Raw genomic sequence first — 22,834 nt, forward strand, 5'->3', positions numbered from 1 at the left:
TCACTTTTAACAGTAGCAATACTGCAAGTTTGGTGCAATGATTCCCTGCATGATTCTTCAAACAATCCTACTGCCATTGCCAAACTCCAGTTTTGTAGTGAAAAAGTCAGAGAATCCATGGAAGTAATTTTCTCTTTGCTAAACACTGACCTGTAATAAATATTGACTTGAATAAACTCCTCTTTTATTCAACATCTGCATATTTGTGTTTTGATTAACAAGAAAGTGGGAAAGGTGCTAATTACAAGTATTTTAATTCTGTGTCACTTTCACAAAAAATTTACACTTAGAAGTCTTAGAGAAAGTTCTCAAGTGTAGGAATTTCAGTCCAGGCTTCACAACCTTACCCTGACAAAGTACTGAGGAGAACAAGGAGCTAAGAAAAGGGAAAAACGAAGCACACTCTTCCATAGACTAAATACTTGACCACAAAATATCCATCTCCTGTACTTCAAGAAAAACTAAATGAACATGGCTGGATGCAGTGCACAGTGGAATGTGACTGATCGTGCAGTCAGAATGCAGACAAGGGATGCAAGTGATGTGTGCTATTAAATTATTAAGGAAAAGTCTTTCACCAGTGTGACTAAAATAGGAGAGGGGAAAAAAAAGAAACTTCCCTAAAATACACTGCAAATGTTTGAAAAAGATGGCCTCAGAACAGTATAGTACTCTTAAGTCAGTAGTAGAACAGTGTGTATTAAATCACTTGGACTGGATGGTTTGCATAAGCCCTCACACTGTGAGCTCTCTCACTTGACTACTAGCCAAGTGTTTGAGATCCTAACTCAAAATAACAGGGCAGTACTATGAACCTGGAGACAGAAAGAGAATGGCGAAAAATATATTAGCAGTGAAGAACAGCAGCACTGTATATAACGGTATATAGCATAGGTACACAGTATGTAACTGATTACAACTTTGCAGCACTAGAGCGAAGCCTTCTTCCTGGGCTAAAGGAGATGTTTCTGTCTCCTGACTTCTCCGTATTGCCTACACTTAGCTGCTTTTACAAATCTGATACTTTGCTATTTCAAAACTTCTTTCATGTGTAGATGAGGAAGGGGCCAGAAGCAAGAATTTCCTCAGCTGTAGCCAAAGTTCCTAAGAAGTTTCCTTTCATCTGCAACTGTGGTTAATTTTAAAGTTGCTATAGGGAACCCAGGGTACAATCAGTGCAAATTTTGTCATTTCTAGTTTGTGCTCACACAACTCTTCCTGCTCACACCTTCTCTTGCTTATGTGTTATTTCTTTTCTAATATTTTTTCTTAGCAGGATTTTGAGGTACTAGCCAATTGTCAATCCTTGAGTTCCTCATAGCAAGGAGACTCCTTCTTAACCAAGCTTTGGTTGAAGCATCAAAGGGCCATTTGTTGTTACGGAACACAGAAGTATCCTGTGACTAGCTGGCACAATAACTAYAATTGTAAAGGTTTACATTTTAGCTAACTATATTGTAAAGGCATGCTTTTTGAACTATGAGTGGGATTTTACACCTGATCATACTGATAAATTCATATGCAATCCAGAATCAAAATGGGATGTGCCAAGTGTTTTGATTGTGTCAACCTATAACATTTTTATCTTTAAAATTCAAGGACTTATTTAAAATACTCTCTTTTAATCTCCTGACTAATATTAATAATTAAAAAAAAGAAGTGTTCACAAAATATTTTCTGTTGCACTGTGCTTGAGCAACAGAAAATTGGATTGCATACTTTAGAACATGATCCTCCATTTCCTGCATCTTGCTGTGCCCAAGTGTAAAGCAAAACTCCTCCCAGGCTTTCTCAGTTAGTTACATGAAGAGTCCTGTTATCTGCATCCAGAAGAAAGTCATTGGTTATGATGGAATTTCTTAATACTTTGACTGACTTTGGCTTAACTTCATCTTTGAGACATGCTTTAAGTGTGGCTTAGGTGTGTCCATAAAGAGGTTTGTACTGCCAGTTTGTAGCTTCTGTTCTGCATTCAGAGTGAAGGCTCACTTTGTAGTGCCGCAAGAATTATCTATTTTCCATAAGTGCTAGTGACTGTAGGTCTTCAGATGTTGGTGTAAAAATCTTTGGGAAATCAGTAAGAATATTGCTTGTTATTTTCTGCAGAAATAAAATAGTTTTGTTTGTACAAAAAACTTAGTCAAATTTTAAATTAGACTTACTTGTCGATACATATTGGTGAGAAACCTCAAGATTATACAGAGTGCTATCAGTATTCACAGTACCTAAAGCAACYGTTCTATAAAGACTGTCACAGTGGCTTCTTCAGTAGGAGTTCTTCTCCAGAGAAAGATAACTTATATTTAGTACAAAGTTTTGGTAAGCTTACATATGCATCATATTTCTATTAGCTATGCAAATGCTACAGTYACCCTCCTCCTGTTCCACTAAGTTTGCTGTTTGGGCCCCTCTTTTCTAGAAAAGCATTAAACTTAAGCCAGGTTTAATATTAAAGAGAAGGAGAGTGCAAATAAATGAAAACAAYGTGCAAGTTGAATGACCAAAACATGTGTTATGAAATTCATCAGAGTATTGAGCAAAACCAACCTCATCATGAAACTGTTGCTGCACAGAAAAATAAGGACTTCTTTGGTCCTCAGAGTGCTTCCTTTGCCACCTGCTCCATGGGGCAATGTGGCTGCTGGAGAGSAGTGACACTGACCCTTCAAATCAGGAGCAAAGCATTGACTTTCCTGGAGCTGAATATGCTTATAGGGTGTGCATATCATGTTGGGTATGATATGGCCTCTCAACAGAGTCTTTATAGAAATAATCTGAAGGATGTGGGGTGTTTTTCTACTTCTAAAAAGTTGAACAATAGCCTACCTAGAGTGATCTAGATCTAGAGATCTAGAACCTGAATCAACAGTGGCAATTTAAGTGATTTTTTGAATAATTCAGATAGAGATTTGGTGCTGAGACAGATGTCTGTTTTTGGCACAAGGAAAACTTCTCTGAGAGCTCCTTCAGTTTAACACAGTCCACTGGGGACAGATGTTACAGAGGTTTTTGTGGAACAAGTTTTTAATGAAACTGATAACTAACCAAAGAAACAATTTGCCAAAGATTGTGATATGTGTTACTGTATATTTTAAATTTAAAACAGCACTGTTTAAATCTGTAAGATTTACTCGTACAGAAAAAAAAATGGACTATGTCCTTTGACTTGCTTCATACAGAAGATTAAATGAGGAAATCACAACTATGATCATGTAATGTATGAAAAATTTACATTTTTTTTGTTTTTGTTTGTGATTTGATATGGATAAATACATGCCAATAGCACCGACTTAATTTTTTTTCTTTTAAAAAGGTGGAGTGGTATTCAAACACTATAAACTACAAAACAAGAAGAAGCAGTTATACGCTCTGTAGGAATTACAAGAAGTCACAATAAACTTCTTCTGTGTTTCAGTAAAATCAGGACTGACTTGATCCCAAGTATAAGATTATGTCTCCTGCATAGTATGCATAGGTGGCATGATGGGAAGCTGGTAGCTAAGTGAGAAGCTAAAAAGCTAAAGTGATGAAGAAATAAGATTCATTTTGAGCGAATTAACACAATTTCTTTCCCTTAGAATTTCACCAGTTTTGGTAACGGCAGTGGTGGTCTCAATATGTCTCAGTCTGCAGTTCTGTATGACCTGGCAAAGTACAGCTATTATACTCTGTGGTTAACTGCAAGTACGGCTGTTGGAGATGGAAACCAAACCAGTGAAATAATAGATGTGTATACAGATCAGGATAGTAAGTGACCAAATTTTTCTTTTGGTGTTACAGCCTGCCTCATTGGTTCTAATATTTAAATATTTTATAACTTTAAAATGGTTTTATTGTTATGATGACAGAATTAAAGCCAGTGAATTTCCAATTCCAATTTCCAATACTGTAGTATTTTCCTTTACTTATAAAACATCTGAGTCTCCACTTTGTAATACAGAGAACACAATTCATGAACTTCTTTTACAAGCAGTAACAGAACTATCTTCAAGGCTCTTTCAATGAACAAATTAAATAGATGAATTTTCATATATGCTTCTGGAATATTTTGCTTTTGATAATGAAGCATAAATGATTATAAAATGTTGTATAAAATGTTTAGCATGTTATATCTGAAGTTTACAAAATAATGATAGATCAGGCATATATTTCTGTTTGGTTTTGGGATCTTTTTTACTATAATCCATGCATTTGTTTTTTGCTTATTATCTCTCATAGTCCCAGATGGTTCTGTTGAAAATCTGGTCTATCAAAACATTTCCTCATCTTCTGTAAATGTAAGCTGGCTTCCACCATCTCAGCCAAATGGTTTAGTCTTCTTTCATATTTCTCTAAGTTTATTGCATCTGGAAACCAAAGAGATACTATCTTTCCTTACTTACAACACAAGCATTATTTTTGACAATTTGGAGAAATACACTGATTACATTCTGAAAATCACACCAGCCACTGAAAAAGGATCTTCTGAACTGCATGCTCTAAGTCTGCACATCAAAACTGATGAAGATGGTAAGTTTAAGAATAATTTTTTTTACTCATTCCTAAATAAATGTGTAAAACCCAAATAGCTTTCTAAAGAAAAAAAAAAAAAAAGGATTTTTATGTTCATCTTTCTAAAAAAAAAAAAAAAAAAAGGATTTTTATGTTCATCTTTCTCACGTTATTTAGAAGTTTTATAAATCTTTTGTTATTCAATGACACAAATAGCTGGCATTATACATTTCTGTTTTAAGACCATTTGCCAATTAAAGCAAAAGTTAAGCACTTTCATTTATTTATTTATTTATTAAAGTTTCACTCAAAGCATTGATAGCTAAAAGACACTTTTCCTTGTTATTCATCTTTTTGCTGTGGCTCTCTTTGTTTTTATTTTTCTCATTTCTTAATGCAGTCCCAGAATCAGCACCTATAATCAAAACATATTCAAATCTCTCAACTACCTCAGTTATGCTTTCGTGGGATCCTCCTGTTAAACCAAGTGGTATCATATTAAGTTATGATTTACATTTATTTGGCCCAGAAAGGAATAATTCATTCTCTACCTCCAATAATTTTGTGATCTTGGAAGATCTTGCACCCTCCACACTGTACAGCATTTATGCATCTGCAAGAACTACAAAAGGACCTGGTCCATCTGCCATGCTTCTCTTCTACACAGATGAGTCAGGTGAGCAAAGGATAGTGTAACAAACTCTGAAATTTTGGCCCTGTGTTGTTGCACCGGTTTTAGGTCTGATCAGTAGAACTGGAGAGAGCTGAGGTGAGGGATTTGTTTTCTCTTGGTCTACGCATGAATACTTTGGCAAGAAACGAATGCAACAAGGGAAGTCTTTTTGGAGTTCTGCTCCTCCAGTCTCTATATGTTGCAGGAGGTCACATTCTGCTCAGGATACTGAAAGTGACTCCAAAGAGAAATCTTTTGCCTTTGGAATACATCACAATTTACCAAGCGTGAGAAATTTTGAAACAAGCAACAATACTTTCCTCTTTTTGTTTCACAAATGTGTAACTGAAAAATGATCAAACATGGGAATATTTCTTACACATTCCTGTAGGTCTCCTTTACAAGACCCTACTCTCACCAATGAGGTAAATGGCATTTTGAATACAAATTGCTGGACTCAATATGTACCATAGAAAGCAAAGTATATTTGATTGCAGCAATATATCTAGTACAATTTTTGTCAAATGTCCTTGGTACTGACAATAGGGCTGTATAAGTGATTCATAGATTCCTAGGTGTCTGATTAAATCTCCTGACTAAATAGGTATTCCTGATTAATGGAATTAATTTCAAGCCAAAAATAAATAAACCAAATAAATACAACATCCATGCATTAATATTTTGTTGAGTTCAGATATAGATGGTAACAAATCTCCATATGTTCTCCTGTTCTGAAAAGTTTTTATCCTTGCCTGTATTATTTGTGATTCTGAAAGCAAGAGCATTTTTCTTTTGCAGTGCCATTAGCTCCACCTCAGAATCTGACCATTATGAACTATACTGCAGATTCTGTATGGCTAAAATGGGATCCAAGTCCTCAGCCGAATGGTGTTATTATGAGATACAATTTAAAGATTTATCAAAACAACAGTGAAAAAATATTTTATCAGGTATGTATATAATATTTAGCAATGTTTAATTTTTKGGGCAGATATATACTGTTTTCATATTCTAAGAACAAAATATATGAAAACTGTTCTGGGTGTCTATTATATTCCTAAGATTATGAAACTCCTCTAAATTCTTCTGTTCTGTAAGACAATTTTCTTACTCTCACACCATGCCAATTGTTCTTTTTTTTTTTCTCTATAAAGTGGTTAGATCTTTATTTACTCTGAGTTTCTAGTGTTTTATTAATGATGTATTTTATTAATATTTAGTCCATGCTTCAGTGCAAGTTTGATGTTAGAAAATGTCAAAAATGAGGGTTTTTTTTTTTTTTTTGGCCACTTAGAAATCTAGTATCTGTGGACTTGTGAGATTCACAAAAAACAGACAGAAGGAAATTCCTACTAATCTTTCAAAATGGTTGAAACCATCTTTGTTTAGAATTTTTTAATTGAATTGAATAAGACTAATTGAATACATGAGTGTATTTTAACTAAAAAAGACGCTGTGAAAATATACATAGAAATACACATTAATATATGCATTTATATGGCATCAAAAAAGTACCATAAACTATGAGGCCAATAAGCTGAGGTCAGAATTGCATCTCAGCCTTAGAACCTGTATAGTGAGGAGTCCTGCTTGTGTGAAATGCTTGTCAAGTGAAAAGGCATCTCTGTGGAGATCTGTGAGTGGAAGACATACAGCACAAGATACACTGTGGCATTGCTGAGAGCTTCTTTAGCAGCAGTGCAGTCTTTTCTTCCAGAGCCTTAGCATGCAAGGGAATACTTGCACTCTTGTTCAGTGTATGTATGGCAGGAATCACTCCTCTTGAGGGAACATGATCTGTTCAGCTCTCCCTAATGCAAACTGCTATTATTCCCCATTAAGGAAAGAAGGGCATGTCATGTCCCCGGTCTCTCCTGGGATCCTTGGAGGCGGGAGGTGCTATGCATACACACAGAAGGAGCAGTGATGTGTTCAGACAGCTGACTGGCAATCACATTCTTCGGCTCCTCCAGGAGGCCACACAAAGGTTTTTCACCCACTTGCCATCACAGGCAGACTCGCACCAAACCAAGCCCTACACAACTGCCTGTCAGTAGATTACAGAGGTAGATCATAGAAACAGGCAGCAATTTACATAGATCAGCCCTGTTCTAGCTTTCTTCACCTTAYGTAGTGCTTTAAAATAAGAACCTAGATTTGGGTAGTGACAGTGAGGAAGGCAGAGCAACGTATATAGAAATATTGTAGTTAGGCACCATAAGTGAATCTTGCAAAATGCTCTCCATTTTTTTTTCTGGTGGAGTGGAGGTATCTCCTTCCTGTTACAAGAGTCCTCTGAAAGTATGCACAGAATGACCGTGAGTACTCTGGCAAAAAATAACCACTACCAGGAACAGAACTGTACTTAGGAGACTTTTCTAAGTATGTCTCTTCATTAGAGAATGAAGAAACTCTGGCTGTCTGATTCAGATAAAGTAAAAGAAATGACAAACTATAATTCATGTGACTTCTTATGCTGAAGTTGTGAAGTAAGCAAGTTGAAGGCAAGAGAGCGGTATGGTGGTGACAATTCTTAGAACTGGTTAAAAAAAAAAAAAAAAAAGAAAGTATACATGGAGTTTAATCTGTACTAACAATGCTATGGTAATAGTGATACCATCCTTTGACATATCTTCCTTACAAGCCACAGTGAAAGTGAGAGAGGAGGAAGGGAATGAAGAATGTGACCCTGCATTCCTTTTAGTTGAGATCAGGGACTGCTCTATGCGAGAGGCAGCGCTGAGAGTAGAAGAGGCAGTTCTGAATCTTCTGTTCATTTCAGTGAGAACAAGGTGAGGCCCACACTGTTTGCACAGATTGTCTGCTAATAACTTTTCCTTCTTGAAGAATGTTTCAGGTTTGAACAATGAGGTCAACCTTGTTGGATTAGAACCATTCAGCACCTACACTATCAGTGTGTCTGCGTATACCAAACTTGGAAACGGCAATCAGTTCAGTAATGCTGTCCAATTTACAACAATGGAATCAGGTTAGATATTGCTTTTAATAAACTGCAATTTTGTTCATGTAGATTTCCTTGTATAGCTGTATATTCTCTCCATATTAAATGTAGTATAATGCTATCTCATTGTCATCTGCCTGYGTAGCATGGATTCACGTTCCTATGGCACCAGATAGGCTGGGTTTAAAGTTTGATGTCGGAAGTGTGGAATTAGAAATGTCCTCATCTAAAATGAGAGGCTTATATGGCTACTATAAATCTTTTAATAGAAGCACAGATAATGGGAGGAAAATTAGATAGATATCAGAGTTTGCAGATCAAAGCAATAATTCAGATCCCTGTGAAAATAAATGAAACTTTAGCAGTATCAAAAGCAGATGGACAAAAGATTGGCAAATGACCTGGAAATTACATTAAACCAATGCAAACCTTTTACATTTTTGATAACTTATTTTAGGAGGGGAAGCTAGTCACCAATTAAATACCTTAATTTGTTACATCTCATTCTTCCTGACAGCTGGGGAGGACTATGAGATACAGCTGAGTTAGTTTATTAATCATATGCAAATCTGTCTTGTACACTCTCTATGCTTTTTGAAATTGGAAGTTGTTTGAAGATGAAATATTATTTAAGGAGGAATGTATATTCAGCCTTCACTAAAGGCAGTCCAGGAGACAGGAGTCCATTAATGTGTGAAAGTGGCCTTTAGGTGAAACCTTTGCTCCTTTGCCAAGTCAGAGCAATGCCCAAGCTGCTTTACTTTATAAGGGCTGTCAGAGACAAGAGACTAGCAGGGATAAGGGCTGTRTTTATCTCCCAGGTTCCTTTTATACTGACAGCATTGGAACAGAGGAAGTATTAAGGAAGTAACCCTAGTGCCAACTAGCTTTTCAAGAYCACACTTCAAGATCACGACAAAAGATGTCGTTTTACGGAGCTTATTAGGGCTTTTTAAGCAGTATACTGGAAAAAAATACACTGTTTTCCAATATCCAGCAGTTGGAAAGTCCAGAAATCTGGATTGCCACTGAACCAGGTTATCAGCTGAATAATGCAAGGTTGTCTGTTGGATCCCTGCATCTGGGTGTTGTCCTGCCCGAGAGTCACAGGGAGCCATCAGTTATCTCATCTATGACATTCAGTGCTTCCAGAGCTCTTTCTGAAGTGCTGGAGAAGCACTGCCCACAGGACAGTGATGCTTTCCCAGCTTTTTTTCTTGGATTTTATGCTCAACAAATTATACTTTTTTTTCCCTCTAGCTAGGCTTTTGGGTGGATAGTAGATCTGTTACTCATTGAGTTCACCTAAGCATCCTGCCTCTAGTCTTTATTAAAAGTGCCAGTTAATCTCCCTTTTTCTGCAGATGTTGTTTTTTTAAATGAACAGTTTTGAAATGTTGAAATGAAAATTAATCATTTTAAAGAGATTAATATTCCCCTGTTCAGTGATTACTAAAGTATTATCTTCTACCTCTGGTAYACCAGTGATAGTTCTTTCACCATTTTATAGGTTCTTGAAAATGTTTCAAGAGAGAGAGAGAGAAAATAATCTGAGAYACCCTTCTCCATGCATTTATTTTCCCCAGCTAGCACAGCCACTTATTTAGTTTTTTCTGAGACACTTCAATTCATTGTTCTATTCAATCGTCACAGCTAATTGCTCTACTTTCAGCATGCATTTACATGCTATCTACCACCTTTTATTAAATTTTGATGACCTTTTAAAAAAAATTCTGCTGGGACCAGTAGAGATGGGGACCAGTATGGTAATAACATTGACATTACAGCTCTGAAGCCTGCACAGTGACTTCTATGCAGGACATGCCCTCCTGTCAGAACAGAAGATACAGTGCCTTAGAAAGAAACAAGGCTAACAACTTAATAAGGAACTTCTACTGTTTATATGATGTGAAATACATGATCTTCACACTAATGTGTATACTTAACTACATTTTATTACAAAAACATGGRGAAAAATTGAACAGATTGAAAATACTATTGGAACACGCAGCTAAGAAAAAGCTATATAAATGGTTTTTCTTATTGAAACACTAGTATGAGTCATGTTCATAACTTTAAAATGAAGGTTTTATGAGGACAAAGACATATTTTTATTCTCTCAATGTCTTGCAATTAAAATATCTTTTTTTTTCTGCCATAGGAATGTTGCTATGAAATTTTGACTGCTTCTCTGAGTATAGTGGTCATGTGTGATTACCATTTTATTTGTGTGGGAATATTAACCTTTGGTATTTGTGTATCTTTTAAGTACCAGGTGTTGTCCAGAATGTTCACTGCATTACAACGAGCTGGCAGTCAATCCTAGTGCAGTGGGACCCTCCTGCCTCATCAAATGGTGTGATTACTCATTACGTTGTAACAGTTGAAGGAAATTCTATGAACTTTTCTTCTTATGATAAGCTGCATACTTTTAGAAATCTACTTTCCAATATTTCTTACCAAATTAAAATAAAAGCTGCAACATCAGCTGGTGATGGTGAAGAACAAATATGCAATGCCACTACATTTCCAGAAAAAGGTAACTAATTTTTGAAGTTAAATATTTTGTTTAATATAAATTATGGCTATGAAGCTAGCAATCCTGAGATACCTGGATCATAATAGCAGCTAAATACTTCCCTTGTTCATGGAGAGAACATGCCTTCTGTTTTAGAATATACTTGGTGATGAAGAAGGGATTAATTACCTATAAACTCAAAAGAGRAAGTGCATTCTTTTCCTGTTTTGAGTCCAAATTGCCCTTTTATTCATACCTGAGCACCCAACCATACTATTGCCTGAGTCRATTATGCTTGCTTTGCTCTTTCTGCTTTTCACATACTTAATACTGTAAGTCTGCAGATTTTACTGAGAGCAGTGTTGTTCCTACCTGCAATATCTAGTGCTTAAATATTAGTTGGCCAATGCTATGACTTCACTGATCAAAAATAAAGCTGTTCAGGAATTGTGCTGTTAATAAGTGTTTAACATCTTCAAACATACATTGAAATAATTCTTGAATGAATTGGATTTTTCAGTAGAATAGAAAACTGCAAGCTAAATCTAGAGAAGAATGTAAGCAGTTTTTTGGCACTGAAGTCACCCAACACATGCTCTTCTTACCCTCTCCACACATCACCTATTCCTGGCTGTACTTTCACTTGGCACCTGAAACTTCCTTATGTRCTCAGAGATGGAGTTCTGTGCATGATAAATTGTTGCTTGTGTGCAAACTGCTGTGTGCCTAGCTTCTCCTAAACTGTGTATTAACTGGACACAATTTTCCAAAAGTGCAAACACATGTTCATTCAGCAAACACATGGAGTACAGCTTTTGTGCCCTGATATTTTGGACTGCTCACAAAATGCAGCCAAAGCATTTGGCTTCACTGGAAAGATGGCTAGTAGTGGTAARCAGTACATCATATCTTTTATCTGGATCATTCATTCAAAAAATTAATGCCAGTTTCAGTTCCCTTTCCCAGTTTGGAGATTCCTACCTTTCGGATTGTCAGGACCAGTTACTGCTTTTAGTTTCTATTGCTGTTTCCTTCTCACTGACACCATTTCATGTACTAGAATTRAGAAGGCCTCTTATACAGTATACCTGGATTGGTGGAAATTTGTATCCCCTAATGGTTAGGAAGGAAACAAACCTAACTATCATAGTGTTTTAGTTATTAAGTTATTGAATAAAAAATAGAAGGATTCTCAGATTCTGGATGATGGRTGGTGAGAGGCAGCTCTAATATGCAAGGCTGAGTCACATTTAAAATGCAGAGGGGATCTGACAAACACTCATGCTTAGTGTTGTAGCTGTTGGTTGCTTCCCAACTAATACGAACCCTTCCGGGCTGAACCTTTGGATATCTTGGATCTCTTCCTTAGTACCCCAAACTGGACATGATTACCACATTTCTTACAATTAGGCTTGTGGATGCTCATGTCAACACCATGCCAGTTAAACTATGTCCCTAAGTGCCTCATCTGCATGTTTCTTGAACACTGCCAGGGATGGTGACTCCACAACTTGGGCAGCCTGTTCCAATGCTTGGATACTCTTTGCATGAAAACATTTTTTTCCTAATATCTAACCTGAACCTCCCCTAGAACAACTTGAGGCAATTTTCTCTCGCCCTATTTTTGTTAGTAATTCTAGAGAAGAGATCGACCCCTGCCTCACTACAACCTTCTTTCAGGTACTTGTGGAGAGCAACAAGGTCTCTCCTGAGCCTCCTCCAGACCAAACAACCCCCGCCCCACCACCGCTCCTCAGAAGGTCTGTGCTCCAGCCCCTTCACCAGCTTCATTGCCCATCTTTGGACACGCTCCAGCACCTCCATGCCTTTCTTGCAGTGAGGAGCCCAAAACTGAACACTGAACACAGTATTTGAGGTGCGGCCTCATCAGTGCTGGGTATGGAGGGACAATCACTTCACAGATCCTGCTGGCTACACTGCTGCTGACACAAGCCAGGAGACCCTTGGCCTTCTTGGCCACTGGGGCCCACTGCTGGCTCACATTCAGCTGCCTATYGACCAAGCCCCCATCTCCTTTTCTGCCATGCAGCTCTCCTGCTCCAAGCCTGCAGTCATATTTACAGCTTAGTCATATTCACAGCAAACATTATTATTAGGACATTTCCCTAGCTGTGTGTTTGCATGAATTGTTTTCTGGTGACTGGCTACTGGGAATTGGAGATTCATGGTTGGGAATGGAAACAGTTTTATAGCTGTTGTCAGCTTCTTATTTACGGTGCTCTAAGATTAGTCACAGAATATGTAGCCAGCACTGAGTCACTGACAATGCATTTATTTTTGACATAAAGTGAAATCGAATTTGGCTCAGTGTCTCACAGCACAGTGTTTGACCTTTATATTCTTACCAAGATTTTTGACTCTTTTGAGGTAAAGTTCTTCATATCTGGGTGCAATTAAAYATGTCTCATGAATATTAAATTTATGAGGAGATTAGTAGTGTTTGCTGTCTAATCTAGCTCCATTCTCATGGTAAACCACTTATGCCAGGATGGAATAAGTTATAAGAACTGTTGACCTTGTAATAGTAATAATACTTTGTTTTTAACTATATTATATGGGATATGAAAAATAATATAGCAAGTATATATGTGTGATTTTTTTTTTTTTTCACAGCAGAATAGCTGTCCTTGGATTATTTCCAAGAAAATGCACATAGTAAAAAGAAAATGTATTTGGCTTGAATTAATTTTTAGAAGGGGAAAATAGCTATAAATTGCTAGAAAAYTTCTCATAAAAGCTCTTTCCATTTAAAACTGTGCAGATTCACTCAGCTCAGAAGTCTGGGGCAAGTGTAATAGTCATTCAGTTCAGAATAAAAATAGAAGCRTTAAAAAGCCATTTAGGGGTTTCAAAGCATGAATAATCAGAAGTGAAAATGGCTCCTGATTTCAACTATTTAAATTTAGATTTTTCTTAACATACTTTSTTTTCTGAAAATACTAAGCCTATGGCTTATGGTATTAAGACATACAGAGTATTCTTTTTCCTTTCTCACAGCTAGTACTATTTATATTAAAAGTGAACAAAGATTCTTGCAACAGGCTTAGGCCCCCATTGTAAGCAACAGTCCTTAGGATTTGTGTTTTCTGGTAAAGAGTTTCATTCAGAACTTGCATTTACAGAAAATTCAACTTGAAATTTGTCCATGAAAAAGAAATTAATCAGAGTTTAAATATTCTTGCTGAGAGTAACACACATAAGTATGCCTTGAGAATGAATAAGTGGTGTGGTTAAAATATTAGTAATGTGAAAATATCTTAGGTCTTATGGTTTGATAGCAAAAAAAAATATTGTCATCTGATCATAATTTTGCTCAAAATATCTTGGATTTCTGAGTAGGGCACCTTCAAAGATTCCGGTTTTGTAGCTCCAAAGTAGGTTGCCATTGGAAGTGGTTGTTTTTTGTGAGGAATACAAAATGCAGCATGGGCATAAAATTTTTTCACATCCAAGGCAATGCTCTGTTTGCTTCACTGTAAATCCTTCTCTTAGGACATGGCAGCTCAGAGCAGCTCTGTGAGTTCGAGTGCCAYGAATTTCTTCATTAACCTGTGAAGGGAACCACAGATGGCCATCACTCACTGGAGGAATCATTTAAGTCAATATCCCAAAGTGGGTATTGGACTGCAAGCATGGAGTGAAAGGGAAAGCACAGTATGTTAGCCAAGCTGTCTGGAGCAACCAATCTACTCTGCTCTGCAGAGCCCCAGCATACAAAGTAGAAGAGCTTTATTTTCTGCAGTCGCTACTGTACAGAAGAGCGGTGCATTTCACGTGTTCCATCAGTGCTGCCAATTCACATTTCCAGACTTTAGTAAAGTAAAAATTTATGCATTCAGAAATTGCATGAAGAATCATGMCTAAGTATCTTTGAAACAAATCTTTTTATGATGACTGAATTTGAAACCTGTCTCAGATCTACTTAATCTAATGTGGGCCATTTTAAAAAATTTCTCATTGGTTGATGTGTCCAAATGCAAGTTAATGACCTGATATCCATGGCAGATCTTCCCTAGGCAAATATAGTGATCATTTTGTTGCTGCCAATGAAATTGCATTGATATTAATTTTATAAGCAGCTAGATAAAATAGAGGAATCATATAGTGTAGGATAAATCTCTTTTTTTTGTAAGTGCTAGGTCAGCTCTGGATTAACATACAAGAACAGTGGCAACATGGCTGTGCACTGAAACAACAGTTGTCTAGTTTGGTGGTGACTATTCTTAATTTAATTTAGGGCTTATGAGTGTTGGCTGTATTCCAGTGCTTTTCTAAGCTTAGATTCAAGGTGTGTTTTTCTTACCAGATTTGTAGGATTTTCCAGTACTTAGTCTGCACAATTGGAAACTGAATTTCCTATTGTGCTAAGGACTCAGAGACCCAGACAAAGGGGACTGTTTTTAAGAATTGTTCGTGATTCTGCAAATTCTGCTCCTTTAAAGTATGCCTGCTATTATCAGCCCCAAGTCAAGAGAAGAATTAATCTAGAGTTTTCTACATTTACATGTTAATAAATTCATTTGGGACCTCTCTGTGATGTCCTTGTTCATACTGAGCAGGAACCTTGTATCATAATGAAACCACCTGAAACCTGCAGTCTATATTATTGTAGTATTTTCTATGATCAGAGATAACACTTTAAAACAGAGAACTTCTTTGTATAACAGCCTTTCAAAAATTAGCACAGCTGGTCAATACAGAATATTCATATGCAGTTCAGATTATTTCATTTTCTGAAGTTGTTATTGTTGTTGTTGTGTGTCGCCTGCTATTTGTTCTACTTTGTTCTTTGCTTTCCTCCTGTTGATGCTCTTAATGCCACCCAACCGACTTCTAGGCTGCCGCTGTTCTTTTAATCCAAACTCCAGCTACAAGCAGCTGTTCTGTAGGCAGACTTTTTTTTTTTTTTATTAACTTAGTTAGGAACTATGCCATATAACTATGCCATATCACATTACTTCTGTTCCCGGCCTGCACAGCTGTAGCCAGTGCTTTCCACAGAAGGGCCTACAGAAAAAGCAATAACTTCTCCCTTTTCCCGGCATATTTTTTTGTGTGTGTCCTTTGCTGCCCTTTAGCTGTCTGTGCTGCTGTGGATAAGATTTTTTTTTTCTGCAAAGTGTATCTTTTGGTTTAAATCAATTCTGCAGGCCCAGCTCAACTTGATCTCAGTCTTTATATGTGTAAAGTGCTTTTTGCACCAGGAATTTGCTTTCATTTAGGTTCTTAAATAAAAAATAATCTCAGAGCATTCCATACTGCTTTGGAAGAGCTGACCAGCATTGCAGCCAGAGGAGCGTAGGCACCTGGGACCAAGAGCCATGAAAATAACTTCTATTTAGGTGCTTAACTTCCTGTCCATTTCTGTGGGAGTTTAGGCACGTAAATAGTTTTTAGGAGCTTAAAATCCCACATGGATCTGGCTTCAGGCACTTTTCCTTAGAGTTTGGCTTTTATATGAACAATGGTGGATAAACCCGAAAATGCCTCATTCCTCCTCCATTCCTGAACCTGAATTCATCAGCATTTCATAGCCAGCTCCCCTGCCAGCTCCTGGCTGGCTTTCAGAAACTGAATTAAAGTTAATAAATTGAAAACTATGGAGCACCTTGCACCAAAAGTTTCAGACTTTGAAATTGCCCCTAATCCTAAAGCTATCTGAAATTTAGCAAATGTAGTAGAATTAAATGTGAAAAGACTGCTGGATGTATGATGATGAGACTTGAGGAAACTAACCTATAATTCTGGAAGATTTAAATATGGGATTAGCACTAGAACTGCAGATAGGTAATCAGTTACCATCCTACTGAACCCCAAACTTAAGCTTTTCACTTGCCTTTCCTTTAAATATATCCTTTTGGAACAAGATGGAGTAATAAAATTACTGCTAGACGTGTACCAAGGCAGGAATGTATCTATAGGAGCAGAAGCATAAATCTTTTTTATAACTCCAATTTAATTTGAAGAAGTAATTCAAAGACACATKTTTTGCCATTAATTGCATTTATGTGTACGCTGATCACTTCATCATAGTTAAGTCATGCTCAGAAAATTTAGACAAACTGCATGATTACTCTAGGAAGCATGGAATGGTCTGTTCAAATCAGTACCATCTGTGGATAGGAAAGGTTGGGGGAATTTTAGTCATTCTTGAGGAATGGAAATCTGATTCTCCATGCTAGAGTAATTGTAATCCTCTTTGTATCTGTAACCCAATAGGGTAGTTGTCTTGAGGTTGTCTCGTTGAACACTCGGTCATCCAGCACAGGAGACACAGCGCCACTGGGTGTCACTGCTCCTCACTGTGGGCCTTGGAGCGCATCTTYGATTTGCTCAGGACTCAAATCACATATTCTCATTTGTTCTAATGAAAAATTACATTCTTCTCTGATTTGTCCATATAAGTAATGAGATAAAATGATCTGGGTTTTACAGTGACTAATATTTAAGGCTCTTATTCCACTTTAACACCTGGTCAGGGCCATGGGGCAAAAAATTTTCGCATTCCTTCCACTAGCTGACTTTTTCTTTCATAAGCTAGAAATTAGACATATTTTGCAATATTGGTTCATGTCTTTCCACCAAACACAAGGGAGCCCAAGGAGGCTGGCTTTTCAGGACCATAGCTGTCTGTGGGAAACCCCACAAATCAAGCCACCATATTTTTTTCTGATATATTTCTTTGTTCTGTCTTTTTCGTCATTACTGCAATACTGTTAGCAATCAGTTCTGTTTTTAAACCATCACCCTTGTTAAAACAGGAGGAACAGTAKACTCTAGTAGGCTGGAGCGTAGGCAATGCTCTTTGTGCCTGTAACTGGCCTCTTTAAATTGTCATTTTACCAGTGTACAGACACTGAAGTTGTGCCAGCCACTGCCCTAGCAGTTGTGKGTTTGAGAGGGCAAAGGGATATATTTCCACTTTCTTCTTGGCACCCAGCAAGCAACTCRTTTTAATTTACAAGTGCCCTGTTTCTATGGACACATTTTTGTGGTTCTTTTTTGTTGGGACCCTTAATTATGGTAATGTTTTCTGGATAAATGATACTTTTTAAGATCTGCTTTGCTTAAAAGTTTGAGATGAGGGAGTGTCAGATGTATTGATCTTTTCCCCTGTCTGTAGACATCTGTAGACATCCTGAAAGATGCTTTATCAGTGTTTAATCCAGACTTTCATTTAAATCGAAGTATAGTATATTAATGAGCTTTCAGCAGATGGAAGTTAGTAATGGTATACTAAGAGACATTACAGGCAGTTSTTTCAATAGCCGTGTTGCATACTTTCACCCTCTCATTGCAAACCTCCTATTGCTTGGTGTTCTTATCACAGCTAAAGGTCCTAGAATCACGTGCCTGGGCAGGTGAGGCCATATTCCTTATCAAAAAAACAGACTAATCCTCTTTGACTGAGGAGTTTGGAATTCTCTCAGATTCTCTCAATTTCAATATAATCTCATATCTTTGGAATTGCTCGCTCTTGATATAGATAAGCGGAGTCCTGGAAAGACTTTATTTTAATTCAATTTCATAGTGAAACTGAGTGATAACTTGCTTTTCACTCAAACAGTTTTGCCCATTCTGTCCAAAGTTTTATCAGTCTCATCATAACTGCACTTCAGTCATATTCTTTGCAGTATCTTGACTGATATTAATAACCTATACTCTAATAAATTGATAGTAATAATCTTTATTTTAATAGAGGTTTTATTGTTAAAAAGCAGTAAAAAGCATATGCAATTTTATGTTGATCATTGAACATTTCTCAGCCTTTATTTTCCATTAATTAAAGATCAAACTAAACCCTTTCTGTAATTAATATAGGTAACAAATACAATATAATAGAACAATTTCCGTTTCATAGAAACAGAATAGAACAATCACTGTTTCATCATAGAGCTTATGAATAGAACGTGTGGTTTCATAATAGAACTCTCATGAAAATATCACACTACTTTTTTTTTTCCACAGTGAGCAAATTGAGCATTATGTTTTAAAAACTCTGACCGAGCAAAAAGTTTCTGTCTGATGTGTGTTAATTTACTTCTCTTCCTGTGAAAAACAATAGAGTAAGATAGTTTTCATGTCGGCATTAGGGGCTATTATGAAGGCTGGCTTTAGAGAAGGCTGCTCCGTGTGTGGCAGGGTGGGAGCACAGGGCCAGCGCGGGCCCTGATGCTCTGTGCACGTGTGTGGGAGGGGAGGACAGAGGTGGTGCCCATGGATCCTCAGCCGAGACCTCTCTGCCGGCTCCAGCTCCCGTGGGCTCGTTGGAAGTGAGAGGTTTGCATGTCCTTCTCTCAAGCTTTTCATCCTCACACCTTGATTCAGCAGGGAATGTGCATCTCTGTTTTGCCTTGTATTCGTGTTCAGTGGAATGACTCCTGCTTGTTACATTATGATGATACTTTATAAACAGAAAGCAGAGATCATATATTCCTATAAAACTTCAAAAGCAATCAAAAAAAGTAGGACTTTTTTTCTTCACCAGTCACACTGGCCTGGGATCTTTTTATTCTTTAGGTAAGCCATGGGGCTTCTTCAGGTTCACTCTAGGGTTGTGTCGTGTTTTTTTTCTTTTTCACCTGTGATATTTCTTCCTCCAAAGACSCAAAAGTTCTCATTATATTTAAGTGCCCCAAATAATTTTTGAGCTGATTTCTCTGCACAGTTTTTGCACAGTATTATCTAAAACAGTCATAGAGACAAAATTACCTGACTTTATGACTGTATGATCTAATATAAAACCATATGTTTATTCAGTCTGTGAACTTTATTGGCTTAATAAAGATATGGATATGAGTGTGTACATGCATATGTATGTGTGCACATGTGTGTATGCGTGTATATGCATTCACATAATGCTTCTGTCTTCATTCACATGAAGTTAATAATAACATAATGCTTCTGTCTTCATGCACATGCACATAAAGTTATGTATACACACAAAAATATATTGCACACTTAAATTATACAAATATATAYACACTCACACACAAATATATACGTATATACATTTGCATATAAATATATGGGAAAAATTTTATGGAACATTAATTTCTGCCTTGTATTACCGTATTATATAGCTCTTCTTGCTTTCTTTAATTTCTTGTTTACTTTGTTTGCAAAACACTTAGCTACATTATATAAGAAGACATAAGCATTTTATACTTATTTAAACTTACTGTTCAGAAGGTGAATCAGAACACTTACGAGATCTTGGGGTGTTGCCTCAATATTTAATATGTTACCGAGCGAGAGAGGGAGACAAATGAGTATTTATAAGTGAGAGGTGAGGAATCCCAGTTAGCAACAGCAGTAAAAGATGCAATGGATAGACCAAAATTAACTTTGCTTCAGTTGAGACGTAGCCACAACTGTAGCAATAGCAATGTCACACCTCTCAAGGTTGCCCCTGCATGCCACACCTGAAAATTTTCTTCATTATTTCGAAGTCTATAATAAATGTATGCCAACTATAGATATATAATGTGATTTACACGTGTGGAATTATTCCTTATTGACCATATGAAAATGAATCCTGCTCTTTAAATATGCTTATTTAAAATAATTTTTAATACTGGATAAATGAGTTATAGTTGTAGCTAGTTTTCACTCAAATTAAGCTGTCTTACTTTACGTTTTAAAAATGTTTTGATTTCTAGTTCCCAGTGCTCCCCAGGATATTGGTTTTTCCAATGTGCAATCAACAAGCGTGACCTTGAACTGGAGAACACCAAAATCTATCCTCGGCTACTTTCAAAACTACAAGATTACCACACAACTACAGTCCATACGCTGCAGTGACTGGGAAGCAGAGGAATGTATTGAACATGAGATGCATCATTATTTATATGAAAATGTTGTGGATGGCCAGATAGAAGGCACAGTTCATGGACTAAAAAAGTACAGATGGTACAGATTTGCTGTTGCTGCCAGTACAAATGTGGGTTATGGCAGTTCTTCACCTTGGATTTCTACACAAACTCTTCCTGGCTGTAAGTAAGGGTGTTTGCCCTATGTCATATTGCTGTAACAATGTAATGTCTTACTAAATAATTAAGAACCACAGGTAGAAGTAATTTCTTTTTAGACAATAGTAGTGAATTCCATAAGTGTTTAATTTCACAGTGGTTAAATTGATAAGAATTTACTATAGCTCTTCAGATATAAAACACAATTCTGTGGGAGATATGTATATATCACTCTACAGATTTTAATGCCTTTTGTGCTCTCCTGTATGTACTGCTTACACAACAGCAATTTTCTTTCTCAGTACTAGTCCACATCTAGAATAATTAAGTGTGAATTCTGGTATTCAGGTTTGTTATGCAATTTCCAGTTCATCTTTATATTCTGGGTGTATCAGTGCAGATTTCTTTTAAATTACTCTTTAAAATGTGCTCATCTGTGCCATGACGCTTTCCAGACAATACCTGCATAATTCCAGACAATTTCCAGATAATGCAAACAATAGTTTCCAGATGAGGAATTAAGATTCCCATACCATATCCACCTAAAGATATTACAAATCAAAGTAGTCATGTTACACCTAGAAATCCTAGAACTATCCCTCCTTAGTTGAGGATTTCAATCTCCAAGTAAAAGGAGGGTTTGTCCTAAGTTATCACTAGCTATTTGAGGGAAAGAGTCATGAAACATCTACAAAGGAGGGAAGGAGTCATGAAACATCTACAAACATGTACAAAGGCACTGGGATATGTAGCCTTTCCTGCCTCTTTGTGTCTATCCTCGGTGAGCACATCTGAGCACATCTGAGATCTGCCACTCAGCCTGTGTGGAACAGCTGAGAACCACCAAGAATGGCCTGTCTAAAACAGAGACTTAGCCATATCTCAGCCCTTCACTTCTTTCCTCATCCAAAGCCAAGACGCAATCTTAACTGAGATGCCRAGGACTTAAGATGATTGTGCACGAAGCGTTATTCTTTGTATACTTATTCTGCCCCATTTAGTTTTTTACAATCATACAATGTGAATTCTGGAGGCTTTTGTACAATTTTCATTCTAGTAGTCTAGTGCAGTCTGTGTACAGTAACACATCCATCTACTCTTTAATACCTTACAGTTTTTCTAATAGATAAGGACATGTTGCTATCTCCTTTTACAGATGAAAAACTGCAATTCAGAGATTATAAACCCCAGAGTTAACAGGATTGGGATCATGGTAGTGAATGTAGCAATAACTACCTTTCATGTAAAACAYTGAAGTGATACTTGGGACTAAAAAGGCCTGCAATATGCTACAGAATCATTCTCATCTGTGCTTACGTTCTCTGTACATTGTTTTTATGGAATAGGCTGCCCATAGGTTAATACTGTATTTTAATTGAAAATAAAAAAAGAAAAAAACATAAAATAAAAAAGAAACGTATAACCCTGACGGACCAAGAATAGCTTAAAAAATAAAAGGCAACCTGTGAGCTAGCAGCTCTGGGGCAATTTCTTACTGTTAGATAGATAGGACTAAGCTGCTGAGAAATTAAATTTTTTTGTTTGCTTTTTTTTTGTTTGTTCCAGAAATTGTTAGTGTTTAGGAATGTGAAAGCTTTAAATTAAGACACATAAAATCCTACAAATTTTAAAGAGAGCTGGTTTCCTATGAGTTCTACTGAGGAGACGGAAAATAAAAGCAGAAAGGTTGTATTGGACTGGACAAATGATTTCTATGCCCATTTATTGTCATTGTCAGCAACAGATCCTGTTTGCGCTGTTAGCTAATTCAAAATTCAAAAAATTCAAAAAAAATTAGCAGAGAGGTAGAAGATAAAACAGTGTCACTAGTTCTGAAGTGTGCACACTTCAGTGCACTGAAGTGTGAGGCCATGAGCCCACGCTTGTGTTGTGGGAGAGGGACAGTGAAGGGGCAGAGGGCCGATTTTCTCTGAACAGTGACACGCTGCGAGATGAGTTGAGTACGAAACACATTGACATGGAGTTGAGGAAGCATGGGCGACATTCCAGATACCGTGGCAGGGTGCTGGGGTCTTTCCTGAGCTAATGGCAATCAGCTGAGGAGGGAAAAACAGCAACATGACATGTCACAGCTGGTTAGGCAGCTGGCAGCTAAGCCATGGGTCAGCAGTGTAAGAACCTCCCCGAGCAGCGCGTGATCCTGCARAGGCAGGACACCAGCTACCTTGTACATCCCA

At 37.1% G+C, this 22,834-nt stretch overlaps 1 protein-coding gene across 1 annotated transcript in view; it reads left to right on the forward strand.

Annotated features, from left to right (window-relative positions):
- The window catches only part of PTPRQ (protein tyrosine phosphatase, receptor type Q), a 101,032-nt gene that overhangs the window by 34,795 nt on the left and 43,403 nt on the right, over nucleotides 1–22,834 (forward strand). Inside the window, exons 20-26 of the mRNA XM_026049725.1 lie at nucleotides 3,579–3,747; nucleotides 4,219–4,509; nucleotides 4,892–5,167; nucleotides 5,963–6,114; nucleotides 8,012–8,153; nucleotides 10,396–10,665; nucleotides 20,328–20,660. Of these exons, the coding sequence (XP_025905510.1) occupies nucleotides 3,579–3,747; nucleotides 4,219–4,509; nucleotides 4,892–5,167; nucleotides 5,963–6,114; nucleotides 8,012–8,153; nucleotides 10,396–10,665; nucleotides 20,328–20,660 (1,633 nt within the window). The remainder of the gene's footprint in view (nucleotides 1–3,578; nucleotides 3,748–4,218; nucleotides 4,510–4,891; nucleotides 5,168–5,962; nucleotides 6,115–8,011; nucleotides 8,154–10,395; nucleotides 10,666–20,327; nucleotides 20,661–22,834) is intronic.

The sequence above is a fragment of the Nothoprocta perdicaria genome, unplaced genomic scaffold, assembly GCF_003342845.1.
Source record: "Nothoprocta perdicaria isolate Ctin4 unplaced genomic scaffold, notPer1 scaffold_61, whole genome shotgun sequence".
Classification (NCBI taxonomy): Eukaryota; Metazoa; Chordata; class Aves; order Tinamiformes; family Tinamidae; genus Nothoprocta; species Nothoprocta perdicaria.